This window comes from Poeciliopsis prolifica, unplaced genomic scaffold (genome assembly GCF_027474105.1).
Source record: "Poeciliopsis prolifica strain line A6 unplaced genomic scaffold, Auburn_PproV2 SCAFFOLD032, whole genome shotgun sequence".
Classification (NCBI taxonomy): Eukaryota; Metazoa; Chordata; class Actinopteri; order Cyprinodontiformes; family Poeciliidae; genus Poeciliopsis; species Poeciliopsis prolifica.
The window spans coordinates 3,736,919-3,758,160 of NW_026562407.1; the positions used below are offsets into that span (position 1 = coordinate 3,736,919).

The following is a 21,242-nucleotide window of genomic DNA, read 5'->3' on the forward strand; positions in this document are numbered from 1 at the left end:
CAGGCCAATAAGGCTTTTGCAGCATTTATACTCTGTCGCTCAGTATTCTCCTACACTCTAGGGGGCAGTGTAGGCCATCTACAGCAAGTGTCCAACACTACACAACATGTTAGAAGTGAAAAACACAACTATTATTGGCCACATGGTTACAACATATAAAAGAGGAAGAACTTTTTTCTTTTGCTTGGGAGAAAAAGAAAGAGGAGATGCTCCACTTGTCCATGATCCTTTTGGGATCTGTATTAGTGAACCGCTGCCAGAAGGAGGAGCTCTTACTTGTCTGCCATGTTTTTCTCACATAGAAAAATTTCTAGGTGCATTGTGCAGAAAATTTGAGTGTTTGGTTGTGTTGCTGAAATGGCCTAATTTGGCCATCATGACTATGTAAATGTGTCAAGCATAAACCCAACATAAGCTGTAAAATAATACGCATCAAACATCTTTTCTATTTTTTAAGGTTCAATTTTAGTATTGATTGGATATGTTGGCAGCATTTCAACTGATTGCCATTTGGCAAATTAGACTCTTGATTGGATTTCCAAGATTCAAAGTCCTCCAGAATATCACTTTCAAATTTACAAAGTTTGGTGGACATTAAAGATGTTATCAATTCTGTTCGCAACTGATAGTGATAAATTATTGGATAAAGGAAGCAAGTGTAGCTTTACTTAACTAAAATTATTACAGTCCATTTTTTTATTTTATTCAGATGTTGATGTAAAGTATTCTACAAAGTTTATTCTTAAACAACTTAAAATCTAAGATTTTAACTTTAAACCCTCCCTTGCTATTTTTTGTTCACAATTGTTTCTGCAATATTTAAATTAATATTACAGATAAAAACCTTCAGATTCTGTTTGATCCTGATCTGGTTAGCTTTACGTGGATGAGAAAAATCTGGTCTCTCATCTAAACACAGTAATTAAGTAAAGTTGCACATTTTCAGGGGTTACCTGGATTAAAAGGAGATAAAGGCGACGATGGGGGAAGAGGAGAAAAGGTAGATGTAGATATGGTTATCTAGCTTATTAATATCTCTAACGTCAGAGGACTGATGTCAATGGACAGTGTAGAAACTTTTGATTTCATTTGTATTTGAAATGATTTTTTTTCATCCTTCAGTTTGAGGTGAACTTTTTCCCTCTAAAGTAAACTGTAGTCGAAAAGGAATCGTCCTAATTTTAGATCAGTTGCTTTTATAATGCTAATGAATTTTGTTTATTTTTGCAGAAACATAAACCATGACACCCCGACCCCCCACTCCTCTCGAGTCACATTTTTGTTCTCCCCTCCTCAGCAGTTCCACCATCTCATTGTTTCAAATCTAACTTCATTTTCAGACATCAAAAAGAGAGATCAACATATAAATCCAAACATGTCCATTGACAACAGGCTCTTCAGTATCATCTGTTTTCCATGTTTCCATGCATGAACAAAAAGTAACATATTTTCCTTCCCTCATTTCTTGAGCCTGTTGGTAACCCTTCCTCTTCTTGTTTTTGCATTCATTGTTTGTCTCTGTAATATATGTATTCATTCCTCAGACAGTGTATTAAGAAGCTATATCCTGTTTCTCTTTTATGCATTAAGTTGGGTTTTGCTCCCCACTCTAACACAGAACAGATTTTAACATTTCATCTCTTTCAGGTCCTTAAGATCAGTAATAAGATGTTGACATGCACTCATCATAGACATTAAGAAGGTCAGAATAAACTGATTTTTACAGCTCTCTGTAATCATTCAGTCAGTGCCCTGCTTTCTTAAAGGGGCAGGATTATAAAAAAAATCGACTTTTTTGAGCTTTACATTATGTCGTAATGTAACATCCCTGGAGTGTATGCTCATAAAAATATTAAGAGATTAATAAAGGCGCAGACTGTTGGAAAAAGTAGGAGTTCCTTAAAGAAACAGAAACCCAATTTGAAGGCGATAAATTACAAAGTCAAACTTTTCTTAAGTCATATTTTCGTAACTGAAGGTAACATAGTAAATTGATAGTGCAGTAAAATGATGCTATGTGGCTGGCAAACATGTAAAAAGGAGTTTGCAGTGGAACTCATGAGATACATAGGAATGATCCTTGAAATTTCCCACTGGCATCTCATTCTTTTAATTGTTCGGATTTCTAAAAAGTACATGTTGCTTCACTGAGCAGTGTTGCTGAGGTACCTCCTTAAATTGACTGTGTCCAGTCTGTCCTTGGAACACACAGTTCCTCTCCTTAATCTGTGGTCAACTGGGTCCAACACTGTAGAGGAAACGTTCTCTGGAAGGCAGAGATGTGTGCACTTTCCATAGAAAGAAAGAAACACTCTCTTGGCATCTTTGTGAAGAATTTGCGCCACCATCCCACTTTGCTACTTGGCACCTTGCAAAATTGAAGCCACAACAGCCCTACAATGTCCTGACACTTTGGAGTTTGGGTACAACTTTTGTACACTTCTAGCACCCTGATGCCAGTGATCGTTTCAATGACAACACTTTTACTGATTCCTCATACAGTCCCTGCTCAAAATATAAGCTTCTCTGACCCATCAAATAATTATTTTTTTTTTCTTGAAGCCAAGACAAGTTTAGTTTTCACAGCCTCTTTACAAATTTCTCACACACCAAAGATTTTTCCTCTTAAAACTTAGAAGTTAATGTTCTTCAGGATACTCAGTACCTGTTGGCCAGTTTCAGGAGTTCCCACACACACCCAAATCCCGAAGGTCTTCTTATTGAACCTCATAGCTTCCATTGCTGCTGGTGTCTACCAACGTGTTAAAACTACATTATGCTCCAATGTCTTTTAGGCTATAACTCCTGGAAGTCACGTAGAAACCCTGGACATTGTCCAGTCCAATTCCATGTTCCATGGTCTGGCTTATGGCTTTCCCTGCTATGAGATCCAATTCTCCACCAAGTGGTGTTCTGATGGTAGAACACCACTTGGTGATAGTTCTGACCTTTTGCGATCCTAAATTCCCAAGACACACAGCTGCAGGTCTGATGATATGAGGCCACCTTTGACCCAAGTTACCCTGGTAGCTGCCACTTTTTGCTTGATACAGGCAAATCATTCCACACAAACACACCTCATATTTAGATTACAACCAAGCAAGTGACTCCACCATTGTCCACATTGGCATTGAAACTCACAAGATGATACATGAAGATCCTCCGAGATGGTACGCCTCCTAGGACACCGTCCAAACACTCTAAGAAGGTTGGTTAATCTGAGCTGCTGTTGGACATACAAGAACAGTCAGAACCTTCATTTTTTCTACTCAAAACCACAAAGAGAGACCCTCCCCCTCACAAGGTGCTCAAGCTCGGGGCTTCAATTTATGATGTTCTTTAATTGTGACTCAGGTGAAACCCAATTTAAATACGTCAATGACGAGTGTGTGTCAATTCATTCCTAAAATGCTGATTTAAAGTAGTAATTTGAAATTTTACTCATGCTAACATGATATGATTCTTTAAAATGTTTGCATGAATGTTGACTTTGAAAGTTTATTTATGACTTTATAGAAATCTTGTGACATTTAATTCTGTATTGATGCAGTTTGGAGTTTCCTGCTTTCTCTGGTGGTTTTCTCCCTGCTAGTCTTTCTCATCCTTTGTGCCCTTGACACCACTTTGACAAAGTGTTTCCCACTCTACCTTGTTCCCTGCTTTTTGTCCCCCTCGTTTAAAGAATATCCAATTCTGCCTTGTATCCCCTCCTACCTAACTTACCTGACCATTTGCCTTCATTCCTTTTTGGGTTATAGACTTCCCTTCTTTAATCTCTCCTCATAGCAGTAGTAATTGTTGACAAAAATGAATTTAACCTGATCGAACCCTTGTATCCACAGGGGGAGAAGGGAAAGAAGGGCAAAAAAGGGCCTAAGGGCGAGAAAGGAGAACAGGGTGCCCCAGGATTAGATGCACCCTGCCCATTGGTATGTCCCAACTGTGAGCTGGAGTTTGCCTGCCAGCTTCGTGGAGCGGTTGCTCTGAACAAGGAGGAAGCTCCCTTTGGGTCCACTGACTCCCAACTTCTTGCTTTTACGGTCATGAAATCACCAACAACGTTGGTAGATGTGCTCATTTTAAGTTGGACATAAAAGCTTGCAGTTAGATCCCAAAAGCTTGCGACTGAGCCCGATTGTGGAGTCAGAAACCTCAGAGGGCAGCTCCTCCTTCACACTCCCTACGTGTCTGTCGAAACGGACCGATGCAGGGGGTGAAGGGTCGTCCACCTCTCTCCCAGTAACACTCCTAGGTCGTCTTTGCAAACAGGGTTTCCGGGGATTTAAGGGTGAAAAGGGGGAACCAGGGCAGCCAGGTCTGGACGGGCTGGATGCCCCGTGCCAATTGGTACAGTATTTCTCTTTTTCCTAAACCTCCTACCAGTGCATGCCACTCACCTTTAGCCCATTAATAACAAATAAACACACTCATGCATGAAGTGAGAGCTTGACAAGCATGGTCACTTTACTTAATCATAGCTTCATTTTCCATTTTTAGTGACAGACACTAACCCTAACATCTTCACTGCAAGCAGTCTCTTTTAGATAAAACATGTGAAATATACAGAATTAATAAATGTTTCATTTGGTCTATCCTTTTAACTGATTCCTGTCTTCCCTTCGAATAAAACTGGAATAAAAGGCTAAAACTCATGTGTCCCCCCCTGCTGAGCCCGCCTTGGACTAGCTACCTTTTAACCTGATGCTAACAAAAAAAAACCCTTATGCTGATGAATTAGCCATGCTGCAGGCGCATGGATCCCTCTCTCAATCCGTTAACTCTCCTATCCCCTCCTGTTCTTGTACCAATTGGGCCAGACCATTTCAAGAAAATAAAATAAAACATCAAGTTGGTTGCCACTGTGGACCTGGAATATTTTCATCACTACTTGTTTTATTTTATTGATTCTCATGCCGCAGAAGCGATGCTGTCTGATGCATGAAGATTCTGGTACAATGGGTTGAACTAAATTTGGGGAAATGCATATATTGTGCTTTGCCTTTAAAATTTAGCCATTCATATTTTGTCATTTTAGAACAACAAACTGCAATGTATTTTATTAGGATTTTAATTAACATGTCCAACACTGTTACGGCGACAGCAACTGATAAATGGTTTTCAAACTTTCAACAAATAAAAATCTGTTTTTTATTTGTTAAACAATAATACTATGATGTATATAGCCTCATTTAAGTGGATACTCTGAAATTAAGTTCAGTATAAACAATACCTTTTGAAGTCACTTTATCAAAAGTCACCTGTACATAATTTAGTGTAAATATCTCTCAAGTCTTAACATTTTAAAGAACAATGTTAAAAGTCACCTGAACTGGCAGACTATCGTACAATTGTACATGTAGCAATACATAGCCATTCGATAAAATGGCTATGTCTGTAGATATAGAGTTCAGAGCAGCAGAGAACCACACTTCACGTGGGAGAATAAAAAGCTCTGCAATTGTTTTAAGAAAGCCATAAGAATGATTAAAGATTGTAACAAATCATGTTGGGGGGACAGTAATCTTTTGCTCTGGTCAGATGAGACTTCATGGCCTAAATATGTGGGGAGGACAAGCAACACGATTTATTACCCTGCCATCGCCACTGTGAAACATGGCAATGGCATCATGATGCTGTGGGAATGCAAAAACGCATGTCTAACTTTTTTATTTATTAGGACATGAGAAACTTTATGTTGGGCCATTTTATAAAATCCTAATGAAATACACTGAGCTCTGCAGCTGCACTGAGACAAAATGTGGAAAGAGGCATGAATACTTTAGCAAGGTGTTGCATTGTATGTTCACACACATTCAGTGAGCCATCGTAGATAAGAAAGCATTCAAAGGTTTATTTATATTTTTATTTGATTAAACTTGGGTGACTTTTATTTCAAGACAACTTGAGTATTGGTTGTTTTTTTCAGCTTTCTGGTGTTATTAAACTCAACTATGATAAAATTCAACAGCAAAATCATCATGGTGTGCATGAGCAACATATTTCTATGTATTTTGTGCATGTACAGTTTCAATTTTTGGCTAGAATGAAATGTCATTTGTGTATTCAGACTAACAAACAGAAACCAACTCAAAAGCTTAATATGAAAGAATAATTTGACCATTTTATTTAATGTTTGAAACACATTAATCTGTTCCAACCACATTTATTTAATGTGTTCTCAATGACATGCAAACATGGAATCAAAGAGTCTTAATAATACACTTTTGTGCCCACGAATAAAAATGCTTAAATTTTAAATCATACAGTTGGGATCAAGATGTTGCTGTCATCTGATTAAAGCTGCATGTCTATTCAAGAGAAGTTAACTTTATTGATTTGTGGTTGATAAGTGGATTTTCTTGAGGATCAATCTAACTTCTGACATATGTGAAGTGTCATATAAAGTATAAGCCTACTAATCACATGTATGTAACAATCTTACTCAGGTTAGCAGTCAGTTATTGTTTCAGTTCTAATTGATTCTCTTCCGTTAACAGGGTCCGGATGGATTACCAATGCCTGGTTGCTGGCAGAAGGTGAGATAATCTTCTGGGAGTCAGCAATATTATGGTTTACTCTGGAAATTGAGGGTACATTTAATAGCAAAGCGGGATTCATTATTAAAATACTTTAAATTCCATTGTAATTCAGCTTTTTTGTGCAAGGCTTGAAGCATGCAAAATGTTGATTTTCATTTCCGAGTTGAAAAATATGTAGCAAAAAGTTTATAAAAAAGACACCTAAAAGAAGATAGCAAAGCTTGTTGTCAACATTTATTGAAAAGTGATGAAGTTATGTATGAAACACCATGTTTGGGTATCGATACATAACAGAACTGCCACCCAAGAAGAGAATTTGTCAGAACAAAGTGACGATTTATGTGCCAATTTGTCAGGAGAGGAGCAGCAAATCAAGATAAATGTGTTCCTAATTTGGACAATTACTCGCCCCACAGATGTAAATGAGAGCTTAGTGTGTCTTTAGCTTCTAGCAAAACTAAAATTTATAAAACGTATCATTTTTGCTCCAATTCTGACCAGTATTTCTATCCCAATGCAATGGGATAGAATTTATTTCAAATATGATTTCTTTCATTTTGTTGACTCAATTATGGTTTTTCTCACGTGTGTTTCACCGTCTTTATGTTTGCATGCGTTCTCTGAGAAACTGGAAGAATCAATACGTGAATGCTGTGTGAAACATCTCATTGTGTCAAACTGAAAGACCTACTCAAAGTGACAAAACAACTTGTTTTTGTATGCTTTCTTTGCAGTGATCACTCTAACCTGAAACGCATGGAGTTTGTAAATAATGCTTCTTTTATGGTATTTATAGTTTTTTAATGGGGAAAAAAAAGAGTCAAAAAGAAACAAGTCTATGTGTGCAACAATACAAAAGAAAGAAAAAAAAAAGATAACCGTCTGTAAGCTGCTTCTACTCACATCGCCGTGTGGAAACAAAAACACGTGTGTGCGTCCCGCTGTCTCACATCTGCTTCGCGATGGAGTTCAGATCCTCGGCTGCCAGCAGAACTCGTGTCTTTAGGTTTTTGCATGGCCCGGACTGGAGCGTGGCAGTCCCGCCAGATCCTAAGGGTTGGAAGGAGTGAGACGAGAAGAAGTGGAGTTGGGAAGTGGAGGAAATGGGATCTGGATTGGCTTCTTAACACAAAACGCTAAGTGTCGTGTGCTGTTTTGTCTCCATGAGCTCACCAACTATTCATGCGGCACCATTCGCTCAAAGACTAAAAATCATTTGAAAAGGGAAAAAAAGACTGCACTGAGCTGACTGAACATTGCTTTTCACCCTCAAGCCCCCATCCCTTGAAAAAGCATGAGTAGTGGACTATATTTAAATGTAATGTACATACATGTCACTGTTATGTGATTGTTTCATAATTTGTGTGGGAAAAAAAAAATCTGAAAAATCAGAAGGCCCAAAGCTCTGAAATGGTAACTTTTTTCTTTCCTTTTAATCTTCTTAAGGGAGTCACACCATGGCTTGTAGCCTGAGTACCCTCCTTCCCCTTCTGAGAGTAAAGGTGTCAGTACATTTTTTTTTCTTTTGCTTTATTTGTGGCGAAGCCTGCCGAGCGAACAGTCTCGTCAGGCTTTTGCTGTTGCACTCATGGGGCTCGACATCGCCAGTGCGGCGCGTCCTCAGGGTCGCGTATCTCTGGACAAGAGTCTCGGCAAGAGTCTCTGCACTGGCAGGAAAACCAATCAGTCTCGCGCAGTTTGGATTGGAGCCTGGTCAGGCGTGCTTGGTGAGCAAGGGAATGGAAATGGATTCTGCAGGAGAGTCGCTCATCGTCCTCTCTGTCAGATGAAACGGGAGACGCTTCGAGATCTTCTGAGAACGTTGATAGAATGCGGTTGTGATGTTTTTCTTTATTCATTTTTTATTATTTTACTCTTTTCTTTTTCTTTTCTTTTTTTTACACATTATTTGTATTTTCTGTAATATAGCCTTTGGTGCCTCAAGCTTTTATTCATTCCTTTATCAAAAGAGTTTATACTTTATTTTAAACCATTTAAGTGGAGTGTATTTCAAAATGGAGGAGACATTTTGTTTGGTAAGGACTGAAAAGACGTTGCGCACTGTTTTTGTTTTGATCTGTTTCGTCTTTAAGAATAACTCCGTCTGGTTACCAGTGAGTTGGCATTGATTTCAACCATGTATCCACTAAAGCTGCGTAGTGTTTGCATAAAACATTGCGGCAGTGAATGGAAGTAGCTGAAAGTCTTACTTTTAGCTACTTCCCTGGAATAACTCACACATGTTATTCCAGGGACATCTCCTCTCACACAACTCAAATTCTCCACGTTAATAATTCACTCTTGGTATTGAAAACTCGCTTGCAAATATGCTGAAGTTGTAAGAGATCTCGTGTACAGTGTGGTCAAGTTTTCTGCATGAACACTGTTTAGAAAATGTAGATTTAAAAAGAAAACTGTCATTTTTGATGGAGTGTATCCAAAGGCTATTTAAATCCATTTAAGGTCTAAAGTAGAAAAGGTTATTGTCAACATAATAGTCTATAGCAAGCTTCTTTACAGCTATACATTTCTATATTGTCTTACATACGGTGACAATATGTATATTGAAGTACAGGACATTAATCATCTTCCACCAACACCAGTCTGGCCAGTTATATCACATTCCTCATCACATGGAGCAAACAGAATTTAGGATTAATATTTATTTTATCACACAAGTCCATTTACCTTTTCATATTTCCAGCATTACAATTAGTTATTTTGACAATGTAGGTACTATGCAAGGTAAGTTTTTTGTTTGTTTTTGTTTTGTTTTTTTATGTATAGTGCATTTCAGAAGTATTAAAAGCCCTTCTTGTATTATTACATTTTGAGTTGTAACAGCTAAAATCTTTAATAAATTTCATTGGGGTTTGTTGTAATTGATCAGAGCAAAGTAGTGCATAATTGTGAAGTGGAACTTAAATGGTTTTCATCGGGGTTCTTCTTTTCTTGGAGATAAAAGTTTGAAAAGTGTGGTTTGCACATGTATTTGGGATCCTAATTGAATTTTTTGTTGAGCAACCCTTCTTCAAACATAGTGACATCTAGAATAGAGCTGCACAATATTTAAAAAATCTAGCATATCATTTGTGTGCTGTGTGAACATCTGCTCTTGTCCAACTAGTTAGCGAGTAAAACACAACTTCATAACTTCCTTTGGAACATATTAGCCAACAATTATTCCACTCCAAACATATTTCTAATATGAGTATTACACACTGATCTAGTGATGACAATATGTTTGATTGATTGATTTGTGATATATTGTGCAGCCTTAAGCGATAGTCGATTGTTCTTTTCAGAATAGCATAGAGGTCAAATTAACAGATTACCTATCAGAGCAAAACTAGCGAAATACATGCACACTTCAAAGTATTGATTTGGAAAAGTAAATGTAGAATACTATGCGTCACGTATCCACCTAAAAGTTAGGCACTGCTTTGTGTTGATTTATCACAAGATGCGTTTCATCCCAAAAATATTGACATTTGTAATTGTAACGTGAGATGTGAACGAGTTCCAGGGGTGTAATAAACATTTGCGAGGCACTGTACAGTCAGATCTTAACCATTTACTGTAGGAGCAGATGTGGTACTGGCAGGTCGATCAGTGAGGATGTTTCTGTTTAACTGTTCATCTCATCATGATAAAGAGTGGATGCACATCTGTACAAACCATTTCTTTTTAATCATACCAGCAGCTACAGCTAAAAGAAGAAGAAAAAGCAGATTTCTTTACAGCTGTTGGGGGTTTATGTTTGTCTAAAATAGGAGGGTTTTTTTTAAAACATTTATTTGTGTATTTGTTTCAGTATTCTAAGTGGTGCATTATTTATTTTTCTACAGTTTTCTTTTTGTAAATGAAGGCATTTTGTTGGGTTCTGAGCAGCATTCCTTTTTAGTTTCTGATGCCAGTGTTTGTGTTGATATGACAGAACTTTAAGCTCATAATGAGGCATCATAAAACAAATCTGCAAATGTAACATTGGTAGAAATTGAGAGGGCATTTGCATGTTATTGTAATGTGTACTTAATGTGCATTTACTTCAATTTGTCGGCCTTACATCACACGAGTACATCTGCTTTGTCTAACTTTGCGTGTCAACTATTACGACACACCAATTATAAATTCATGACGGCCTTTTCTCACACTTCTTTTTTTCTGTTTTTCTTTGTCTCTTTACATTGAATGTAGTTTGATATATATGTATAGTGGAATATTAATGTACTGTTGAGATGTGCTCATTTGATATAAAGTGCAATTTATACCTTGGTTCATGCGTGTAGCATCAAATGCTGCTTAACTATCACACTACAGTGGTTTTCTTTAGCTTCATTTGTTCAGCTGTGCGACCCTGTATACCACTACCTGGAGACATGGAGGAATATGTAAACACAGACTTTTAATTAAATCTTAATTTACAGGATTTTTGTTTCAATCTCTTTTTTCAGTCGATATTTGTGTCAATATTTAATAGTTTGTTTCGGTAATTATTTTTTGTCTTGTTTTGATTACCAGCCTTTGTTTTTATTACAGCCTTTGTTCTCATAAGGTGCTGTAACTTTAGAATGTGCAGCTATTTTTTTTTATTATTTTATTAAACATTGTTTGTTTGAGTTTGGTGTTTAAAGTTTCACATTTAGTTGACTAAGCTAGACATAAGTGCCAAAATATATTAGCTATTGACTTCCTATTGAGCTGCACAATTGATGCTTTGAATCTATAATGCTGTGCTGCACAAACGCCTCTTGCTTAAGGTTCCTCTGAGGCAGACTTTTTCAACTCTGGTCCTCAGGTACACTGCTCTGCATGCGTTAAATATTTTATTGCTTTAATAAATATAACAGACGATTGTAGTTCTTTAAAAATAAACAAAAACTGTTAATCAACCATCAACTGAAATCATGTGTCAAAGCAGGGAAACATCTGAACCATGCAGGGCAGTGTACCTTGATAGCCAGTATTGAAGAAGCACTGTACGAAAAGTTAGGACAGCATTTCTAACCCTGACCGGCATGTGAACTGATCAAAAATTTGTCCTTTTGATACTTTTTGTTTGTTTGTTTATTACCAAAAAACTTTATTTTCTTTTATAGTTTGGAGCAGATTTATTTTAAGTTTTCCAAGGTGTCTTTTTTTTTCTTAGTTTGGCCCCTAGAAACAGTCAAAAATATAAATAAGTGATGTTGGGTATATTTACCACATTTGGACTTTGGTAAATTGACTTTGTCTTGGTTGTGGAGGAAAACTTTCAGCTGGATGGTTGTCATCCACACAACCTTCTTGTGGCAAAAATAATTATAACATGCAGAAGCGTTGACACGAATAAAATCCCACATTCAATGAAAAGGCTTGTTTTTCTTTTCTAAAACAAAATTAAAATAAATATTTTTTAAAGTTTTAAACACAATAAGAAAATCAGAAGTGATCACATTTGATCGGTTTGCATGTGGCTTTTAAGGTCAACTGAAAGATGAGCTAAAACAGTTCAGACATTTTGTCTACCAGTATGTATTTGGTATTTTGAAAAAAAAACTGATTAGACCGAGAGAGCAATCTTTCAGGGCTTCCACAGAGGACACAGTGAAGTGCATTAACATTATTTTCCACTGATCCAAACTTTCCAAGTGAAAAAGCAGATACAAGACAAAAGAGTTGCATTCACAATGTTGTTGCTGCTGCGTTGATGTTTAAGCGCAGGAATTTTCTTGGATTAACAAAAATTCTTGAGCCAAATTGAAAGCGCAGACTTGTCATGTATCTTAATTCTGGTTTTATTTGTGTAACTCAAACAAAACGTTTTGAGTTATTGGACGTTTTTTATGGTATGTTTTTCCTTTCAGCCTTTTTTCTTTTATTGATGCAACTTTATCTACGTCACTTGATCTCACATTCTGTATTTCGAGCTGATATTTCATATGACTTTACTGTTGGAAGAAAATAAACCATCTTTTAAATATTCCAAAAATAATGTTTGCCTTTATTTCCAGTTTTAGATTGAGGTATGTTTAAATTCTTATGTTCAATAAAAACATAACTGCTCACATATAGTTGGAGAGTTATTTGTAAAAATGTTTTGGCACAACTGGTCTTTCTTCAACAGTAGCTGGATGGATAGGAGAGAAGGAGAACTGCACAGATACATGCTTGAAGAGTTTATGTTTATAATATAAAAGAATTGAAACCTTGTTGCGTTGTAACAGCACCATCAATAATCCGAAATAAATGTTCGCTAGTGTGAGAAATAGCTATTTATCTTTTAATCTTTTGAAATGTTTAGAATGTGAAAAACTCAAATTCACGAAAACTGGGGAACTACTGAAGAACGTCACGTTTTCTGACGGGATTAACCGAATTTAAAAATAGTTAACAATTTAGATAAGCTTAACTACAATAACGTGTTTACATTAGGCCAAAAGAGAAAATATGGGTTGATAAAAAGCTGATTTAATGTTGTTTTTTGTTCCTTACAATTGGGTTTGCAATTTATTAGCCATTTTTCATGTGTATTTTGTTTTATTAAATATCCTGATCCACACATTGTCAGGAGCCAGTGTGTGTTTTCAGACATTTACTAACAAAAGCACAAAAGTGCCTCTTTCTGTCGATTTATTTATTCTATCTTTATGATCCACTTTTATTTATTCCGTTATTTTTTCCCCAAATTTTAAAAATCGCTATCGCCCTACCAGATATTTTAGTTGAGGCTATCTAACTTGAAACCATAATGCATTTTTAGGATATTTGAAAGCTGCCACAAATCACCTACAAATCCACAAACATCTAAAATGACTGTTTTAGTTATATTCTTCCTTATTTCCATTCAGCACTTGGGAAAATGAATGGTGTTTTCAGATAGTGTGTCAAGCAGCATTGCACCAATGTTTTCTTTTTGATATTTTAGATAACCTTGACAAAAGAGTCTGATGCAGAGATCTTGCATTTGGAAGTTACTTAATCTTAATGTTTCATGGCGAATACTCAAAGTTTGACACTAAGCCACGCCCACATGCTTTGACGTTAACTACAACTGCTCGGGGCTGATAAACAGCAAGAAAACAATAGGCCTTCGCAGCGCTTTGCTGCTCGGGCCTAATTCATTCACTCAAAAAATGCAACGGGTCGTCAAATAATTTGTTGTTTTTTCGAAAAACAACAAATTTGAATAGACTGAATAAACCTGTAATTAAGAAGATTATGTTTGGACCCTAAAGCCCAGTTCACACTACACAATGTTTTGTCCCAACCAGTACCGAGCACCCATGGACCAACATCAGGGTACAGAGTTACCTGATCTCGGCCGGGGAGCGCCAGGGTACAGTTCCCAGAGTTGGACCCCGTCTCAGGGAGTTCCCTGGATAATCCCAGCCCGGCTGGAACAGATGGTGTCGCAACTGGGTGAACAGACTGGCCGAGTTTGAAGCCGATCAATCGAAATCCCTAGGAGGAGTTCGATCAAAGCAAAAATGGGGTAAAAATTGGAACTTCAATCCAAAATGGCCGACATCCTGTGATACTTGCACGATGACATTAATTGTAAATTCTGAGCATCTTGGGGAGCTCTACAAGTGTATCAAATTTCATGTATATATTATTCAAATTTTGTGCTTTATCCAGAGGACCTGTTTTGTCAAGAATCACTGAGAGGTCATTTAATTTCCCCATTTTTTTAAAAGATGACTTTTAATTTTCCCTCTACTTTTGTCCACGTGTCCTCTCTGGCTTTCCATACCTTTGTCAGACTTTGATAGCAGCGCGAGCGAGCGGCGGTTCTCGTGCCCTGCCCGTGCGCGCGCGCGTCAATAACTCCTTACAGGTGTAATGTATCCAGGCTGGAACAGATGGTGCTCGACCAGCTGTGCTGTTGCGTGACTTGAAGATGTCGCTTTACGGACTGGAGAAAAACAAGACGATAGACTTGAGGAAGAAGCACATTGGGTAAGGCTTGTCACTCTGACATGACTGCAGATGTTGGAGAACTTACAGAAACTGATTATGCAGAGCATTGCAGAAAAGAAAATGTTTGTCTCTCACCTTGTTATCATTATTATAACTGCCGAGAACCAATACAACAATTCTAAAGTTATTTGCTTATAAATTTAATTTTTAATTATTTGTGTGGGGCATTACTACTATGTGGTTACCTTTGTGCTGGCATATTGTTTTATGTTAAAGTGCTGAATCTGAAGGGATTCACATGTATTGGTGCAACAATTTATTTCTCCTCTGAAGACCATCCTGTAAGATCTTCTTCAGCCATGATCCCATCAAGATTGTCAAAGCCAAAGGTCAGTATATGTACGACGAAAAAGGACAGCGCTACTTGGACTGCATCAACAATGTGGCTCACGGTGAGCATAAAAATGTGAAACACACTTTTAAATGTAAAAAAAAAAAAAAGTCTCGTTCTTGAGATTCTGAAAAGATCTTCAGGCAATACAGGAATTTTTTTCCCCACAATTATCTGGTTTAATTTTCATGATTTTGACCTCCTGTTTTTCTCCAGTGGGTCACTGTCACCCAGACGTGGTGAAGGCAGGATCTGAGCAGATGGGATTACTTAACACCAACACCCGGTTCTTGCATGACAACCTGGTCCTGTATGCCCAGAGGCTGCAAGCAACCCTGCCAGACAAGCTGTCTGTGTGCTACTTTGTCAACTCGGGGTAAAATACATTCGTTTCACACCTGAAACAAATACTTTAGAAAGGCGTTACCAACAGTCAGACCTGTTCAGAAGGTTCAAGAAACCCTCACTTAGGTTATAACAACAGTTGTTTTCATAACAAAAGTTATGAACTTTAGTTGTTATGAAAAAAAAAGGTTTTATGTTTCAAAACTTTTATCCATGAGTTTTTTTATACTTATGTACAAAAAGATTACATTTTCTCCGATGTATAGGTTACACGCATTTGAAAACATTTAGTTAATAAACATTTTATGGTGCAAAGGTCTCTTAGTTTGTCTATATTGCAGACGTGAACAAAGCAAGGATAAGATGCATACTCAGCATTAGTGGCTTCCTAAAGGTCTGATTGATCAAACTGATCCAGGTCACCATTGTTACTTATTTACACCACTTTTCTGCAGTACTGCAGCATTAACCGTCTGAATAATCTAGATGGAGGCGATTATGTTTTTGATAATGATCCATAAACCCTCAATACTACACAAGACATATCAGCAATGTTAAGTTATAAACTTGGCATGAAATATGTCTTTAGAGGCCAAAAACAGCTCAAAAGTGTGAGCTGACAGACTTTGGTCTAACAGCTAGTAGTAGATGCAAAAGTATTTATCTACCGAAGCACTTCAGAACAACCACAGATTTCGATTACAATTTCTCTGAGCGAAAATCCCAAAGGGATTAATAAAGTTTATATCTATCCATCTAATCTACTCCATCTTCACTGCTTTTATTAAGATTCTGTGTGATGGAGCGTAAATATGAAGTGGAAGAGTAGGTTCTACCAAATATCTACCACCTGAGCTGTGGATCTCTGCAGCTCCTCCTAACTTTGAGGAACCTTTTGGTTACTTTTTGTACCATCTCAGTTAAAATCGATAGAATACAAGTGCATGCTACACATTTCACACCTTTATTTGTAAAATAAAATGTGAAAAGCGTGCATGATTTTTCTTCCACTGCATATTGGTTTATCACAAAAAATCTCAGTAAAATAAATTGGTCATAATTTGACAAAATCAAAATTTTATTTAATTTAATTTGAAACCCCTTTTCAAGGCTATAAGAGTAAATTAGCAGTTATTTCTTTCTTTTTGCATTTATTCAGTCAGAATGAATGAATGGGCGTTCGCCTCAGCTGCCCTTGCATTGGGAGATGAAATAACACGCAGCGAATGACGTCCATGAGGCTTCACCTGTGTATTTTGTGGTGACTGAGTAACTTGATGTAACCCTTTGCCCCATCAGCTCTGAAGCCAACGACCTGGCCCTCAGACTTGCATGGCAGTACACAGGAAACAAAGACATCATAACACTGGAAAAGTAAGAGCCATCATATCTCGGTCATGATGTGTGTTGTGACGGAGCAGCCGCGTTTTCTTACCTTTTGATTCATAGTTTGACACAAGAGCTCTAAGTGAGCCGCTGGATGGTGTTTACTCTGTCTGCAGTGCGTACCATGGCCATGTGTCATCGCTCATCGACATTAGTCCTTATAAGTTCCCCCAGCTGTCAGATGCTGAGCAGAGTCACTTCGTCCACGTGGTGAGTGAGGTTTTGCGCTCACCTTCCGCCTGCCTGCACGCTATTAAAACCCCATAGCTTTGCTCTGCTCTGCTGCGTTTTGACAGGCTGCTGAGTTTCAGCATATGCGTGAGTGGAGATGAGAAAGGAAAAGACAGAGAAGAGTAAAAAAAATAAATGCATCCAAAAACTCTTTTACCCTGAACTAAATTTTAATAAAACTCGTTTTCTAAATTTGGTTTGGAAACATTTATTTGGTTGAAGTTTTGCTCTTTCGGACAATTTCTTCCCTCTGGTTTTGGGTGCCTGGGTTATACTTATGAAATGCATTATGAAAACTTTTCTTTTTTTTTGGGATAAATAAAGAATTTTTTCATAGAATTCAAATATTTTTGATAGCTTTCTTTGGTCTTTGGATGATTTTTACTAAATTACAGTACCTGGCCATCTTCATAGCTTCTAAACCTCAAACTGAAACAATGATGTAGCACTCTGTAACAAAAATACTATTTAAATCCAGTACACACTCCCAGACAGAAGCGAGGCTGCTGTTCAGTGAGTGCCACCGGCCCACCTTGCCACCAGGAGCATATATGTATTTCCACAACAAGGAATAAAATATAAAGAAATGTGTTAGTTTGCAGATTGACACAGAAAAACACAGAAAAGAAAAGTAAGAGCCCTCTATATTGTATTCTTTCCACACAGGCTCCAAGCCCAGATGTGTACAGAGGCAAATACCGTGCAGACTGTCCTGATGCAGCTACAGCGTATGCAGATGAAGTCAAAGACATAATAGAGAAAGTCCATAAAAAAGGACATAAGGTATAGTTCATGTCTAATGTTTTTGTATGCTTAAACTAATACAGTGCTTAATATATTGTATAGTAATTAATTATACAATTAACTAAGTGTTTGAAGTAAATTATTTCATTGCACAAAATGACCAATATGCTTTGGTTTGTTTGACTCTGGACTAATATACAAGAAATATAGACACATTCTGTGTTTTCCTCTGATTTAATTAAATACCTGGTGGCACTTTTTTATTTTTTATTTTTTTGACAAAATTGTGTGAAAGCTTTGCTAACATTGGATCTGATGACCTGGAGTACCATTGAAGCCTGTCCCAACATTACACAACAGCCACAATCTTATTTATCCCAGTCAAGTGAAAACCAACTCAGCAGACTTGATACAGGGAGGCGTACGGGTCAAAGACGACGGGAACCGTTTTATTTGCTGCTTATCAGCCTGGCTGCAGATATGTGGAGCCGATATGTTTTTCTCTTGGGCAGATTGCTGCTTTTATTGCCGAATCGCTGCAGAGTTGTGGCGGGCAGGTCATCCCCCCGGTGGGTTACTTCCAGCAAGTGGCTGAGTATGTATCCAGCATTAGTGTTTGTGTTTACACTGAGAACTATAGTGTCACTGACAGTTTTTGATATCAAGTCTGCCCTAATTCGATGAATGTACGACTAGGTCTGAATAAACTTTCCTCCTCTGCAGGCATGTCCGCAAAGCAGGAGGTGTTTTTATCGCGGATGAGGTTCAGGTGGGTTTTGGCAGAGTTGGCTCTCAGTTCTGGGCCTTCCAGCTTCAGGGAGACGACTTTGTGCCTGATATTGTCACAATGGGGAAGCCTATTGGCAACGGCCACCCCATGTCATGTGTGGTCACAACCAGGGAAGTGGCTGAAGCCTTTTTGACATCTGGAATGGAGTACTTCAATACAGTAAGAGCTTTAAGAATAAAGGGAAAATTAAAGCAGCTCATGTACTGGATATTAGATTTTTTTTTTGGTCTTTTTTTATATAAAATTATGTTGCAAAAAAACTAATTAAAAATACTTAAATGAATACGTAAAACCTATTATTTTCATATTGCTTTTAGTTTGGCGGTAACCCCGTGTCTTGCGCCATCGGTCTGGCTGTCCTGGATGTGATTGAGAAAGAGGATCTGCAGGGAAACGCAGTGCGGGTCGGGCAGTACCTCACTCATGTGCTGGAAAAACAAAAGGAGAAGCATCCGCTGATTGGAGACATTAGGTGAGCCAAAGCCCGACTCCAAAACGCTAAATAATCAGTGACTTCACAAGAAAATACAATTAAGTCAACTGGGGAATTCCAGGTCTTCATAACACCTTTTAAATCTTATGTATTTACATTTTTGCAAATTAATTAAGATTCTTCAAATCAGCATAAGACTAAAGAGCTCTGACATGACATTTCTCATAGCTACACACACTTTGTACCACTTTTTTTTCATATGACATCAGAGGCTCCAAAGGAAAGTTGATTTATTACAATTAGGTGGAAAATCAAACATGTTCTCGATTACTTTGTGTTTTTAATCACATGAAAGACATCATAAAAGAATGTATGAAACAATAGAATATTAGCAATTTTCAGCTATGGCTTCAGGCTGAATGAAGGCGTCGCTCTCTGCAGGGGGCGTGGCCTGTTTGTTGGGGTGGAGCTGGTGAAGGACAGAGTGAAGCTCACTCCAGCTACAGCCGAAGCCCAGGAGGTCATTCATAAGTAAGACTTAAGGTTTTTGTCTTGTTTTTCTGAGGTCAAAAACAGACATGTCACACAGAATCGACATGAAAAGTGTGAAGGTTTTATTTGGAGAAAGTGAGGAGAATTAGAAGATAAGTACTGAACAGATAAAACAGGATAGACAGAAGATGTTGATTGCTACCAGATAACTTTGTCTTTAAGGAAGATAAACTAAATGTTCAGATTGTAAAGTCCAAACTAACAGTTATAAAAACACTATTGATCACTGCATAAAGCTGGCATTCAAAGGTTTTTTTACAGATTTTACCTACAGAAGAGTGGTAGATGGTTCTCCTTTAGCTTCAACACCAGTCTGGTTCTTCTTTACCTTTCTCTTGCTTACAATTGAAAGCAATTGCAAGCAAGGGTTAAGTACTGGCCCCCTCTTTTAGCAAGCTGAGCAGCAGTGCTCAGTAAGATGTGGCGCATATTTTAGTTCAGAGACAGCTGAACCAGGAAGAAAACAAAGCAGCTGATTATGGTAAAGATATAATGCCATCAAATACTGTATGCCTGTGTAAATAACCACAAAGAGCTAAATACTGAATATTTCCAGATTAAAGGAGCAGCACGTCCTTTTAAGTGCTGATGGACCTCATCGTAACGTGTTGAAATTCAAGCCCCCGCTGTGCTTCACCACGGAGGACGCTGACCTGGTGGTGGAAAAGATCGACCCCATTCTTAAAGGTATTTGTTTACGAGCAGGCAGATGCTCTGTGAATGTGTTCAGAGGTATTATGTTCCTACTTCCTTCATTCCAGAGCTGGAGGAAGCATTAGGCTTGAAGACAAGCGATTCAGCAACTACAGAAAATGAAAAGAGGAGAAAGGTAAGCTGGGTGTGAAATCCTACCAACTCTGCCAAGTTTTTTTTACCCGATGAGTCAGGCTTTAATTACTTTCATTTGTGCTTCACTTCTTCACAAGCTGTCGACGGATGAAAATGGGCACAGTGGGTTTAATCACAGCAGCGAAGGAGTCCAAGAACAAACCAAGCAAAGGAAACGGACAAAAACATAAAGATGACTAAAAGCATCTGAGAAAAATGTCTCAAGATTATTTTTACACAAATGAAGGTGCAGCACCTTCTCAGGTGTTTGACTCAGAATATCTTGGTGGTTAAAAACAAGACTTTAAGGTTATTACAGAACTAACATGTCGCCTAATGTTTTAAATGTCTAATCCTATAAATCGTGTGTGTATGAAAATACTATGTGGCACTTTGGCAACAAACCACCTCATTCCTCGTTATAGATATATGAAATATTTGTATGAACCAATGAATACAGTTATATTCTGTCATATAAAATAGTATTTAATTTGATATTTGAATTAAAAAGGACATTTTTAAACCTAGTGTTCTGTTTTCTTAATGCGTACCAGTTCTGTTTCTTTGTGGTACTGAATCTCCACCGAACAGGGACACTGTTTGACAAATCTTCAATTATTTACCAATGTTTCCACGTTCCAGTCTGAATTCAGCGTTACTTGGATGTGATACTGATACCACTTTTTTTTTTTTGCAAATGGAAATCAGAAATGTGGTGTGCATATTCAGCCCTTTTTACTCTTGTGCCAATAAATACAACTTACTCCAACCACATGCCTTTGAGTCTAATCAAATTAGTCAATAGAATCCAACTGTTTGTAATTTACACTCAAAAAATTTGAATTTAGGGAGCTAGTTCTAAAGTGTAGCTCAGGAATTCAGTGAGGACACAACTGGGATTTGTAGCAAGTTTTCACAAAACAAGTTTCAAATGGACCTGATGGCGCAAATTTGACTTCAGATTCACAATATTCACACATATGAAGACATCAAAACAAGAGTTCATAAATGATGTGTATTAAAGTGAAATGGCACAGACAAATAATATGAAAGTCCTTTTTATGAATGACAAAAAGGAATTTTAATGCCGTTTAAAGGACT

General features: G+C 37.6%; 2 protein-coding genes across 2 annotated transcripts in view; both read left to right on the forward strand.

Annotated features, from left to right (window-relative positions):
* The window catches only part of LOC129373174 (collagen alpha-1(XXV) chain), a 186,049-nt gene extending 173,548 nt beyond the window's left edge, over window positions 1–12,501 (forward strand). Inside the window, exons 36-39 of the mRNA XM_055050960.1 lie at window positions 947–1,000; window positions 3,843–3,929; window positions 6,498–6,536; window positions 7,986–12,501. Of these exons, the coding sequence (XP_054906935.1) occupies window positions 947–1,000; window positions 3,843–3,929; window positions 6,498–6,536; window positions 7,986–8,012 (207 nt within the window). The 3' untranslated portion in view covers window positions 8,013–12,501. The remainder of the gene's footprint in view (window positions 1–946; window positions 1,001–3,842; window positions 3,930–6,497; window positions 6,537–7,985) is intronic.
* Window positions 12,502–14,334: 1,833 nt separating this feature from the next.
* Window positions 14,335–20,668, forward strand: etnppl (ethanolamine-phosphate phospho-lyase). The gene is made up of 13 exons (XM_055051144.1): window positions 14,335–14,480; window positions 14,775–14,893; window positions 15,049–15,208; window positions 16,477–16,551; window positions 16,680–16,773; window positions 17,461–17,577; window positions 18,051–18,133; window positions 18,262–18,487; window positions 18,646–18,800; window positions 19,203–19,292; window positions 19,870–20,000; window positions 20,075–20,142; window positions 20,240–20,668. Exons 1-13 carry the CDS (start codon window positions 14,422–14,424, stop codon window positions 20,330–20,332), a joined length of 1,470 nt encoding a protein of 489 aa, XP_054907119.1. The 5' UTR covers window positions 14,335–14,421; the 3' UTR covers window positions 20,333–20,668.
* The last annotated feature ends 574 nt before the right edge of the window (window positions 20,669–21,242 follow it).

Excerpts from the sequence above, each read along its gene's own strand:
- etnppl (XM_055051144.1), top strand. The coding sequence starts at position 14,422 with ATGTCGCTTTACGGACTGGAGAAAAACAAGACGATAGACTTGAGGAAG. Across the intron at positions 18,488-18,645 it reads GAATGGAGTACTTCAATACA|TTTGGCGGTAACCCCGTGTC; the intron begins GTAAGAGCTTTA and ends TATTGCTTTTAG. Across the intron at positions 19,293-19,869 it reads GCCCAGGAGGTCATTCATAA|ATTAAAGGAGCAGCACGTCC; the intron begins GTAAGACTTAAG and ends GAATATTTCCAG.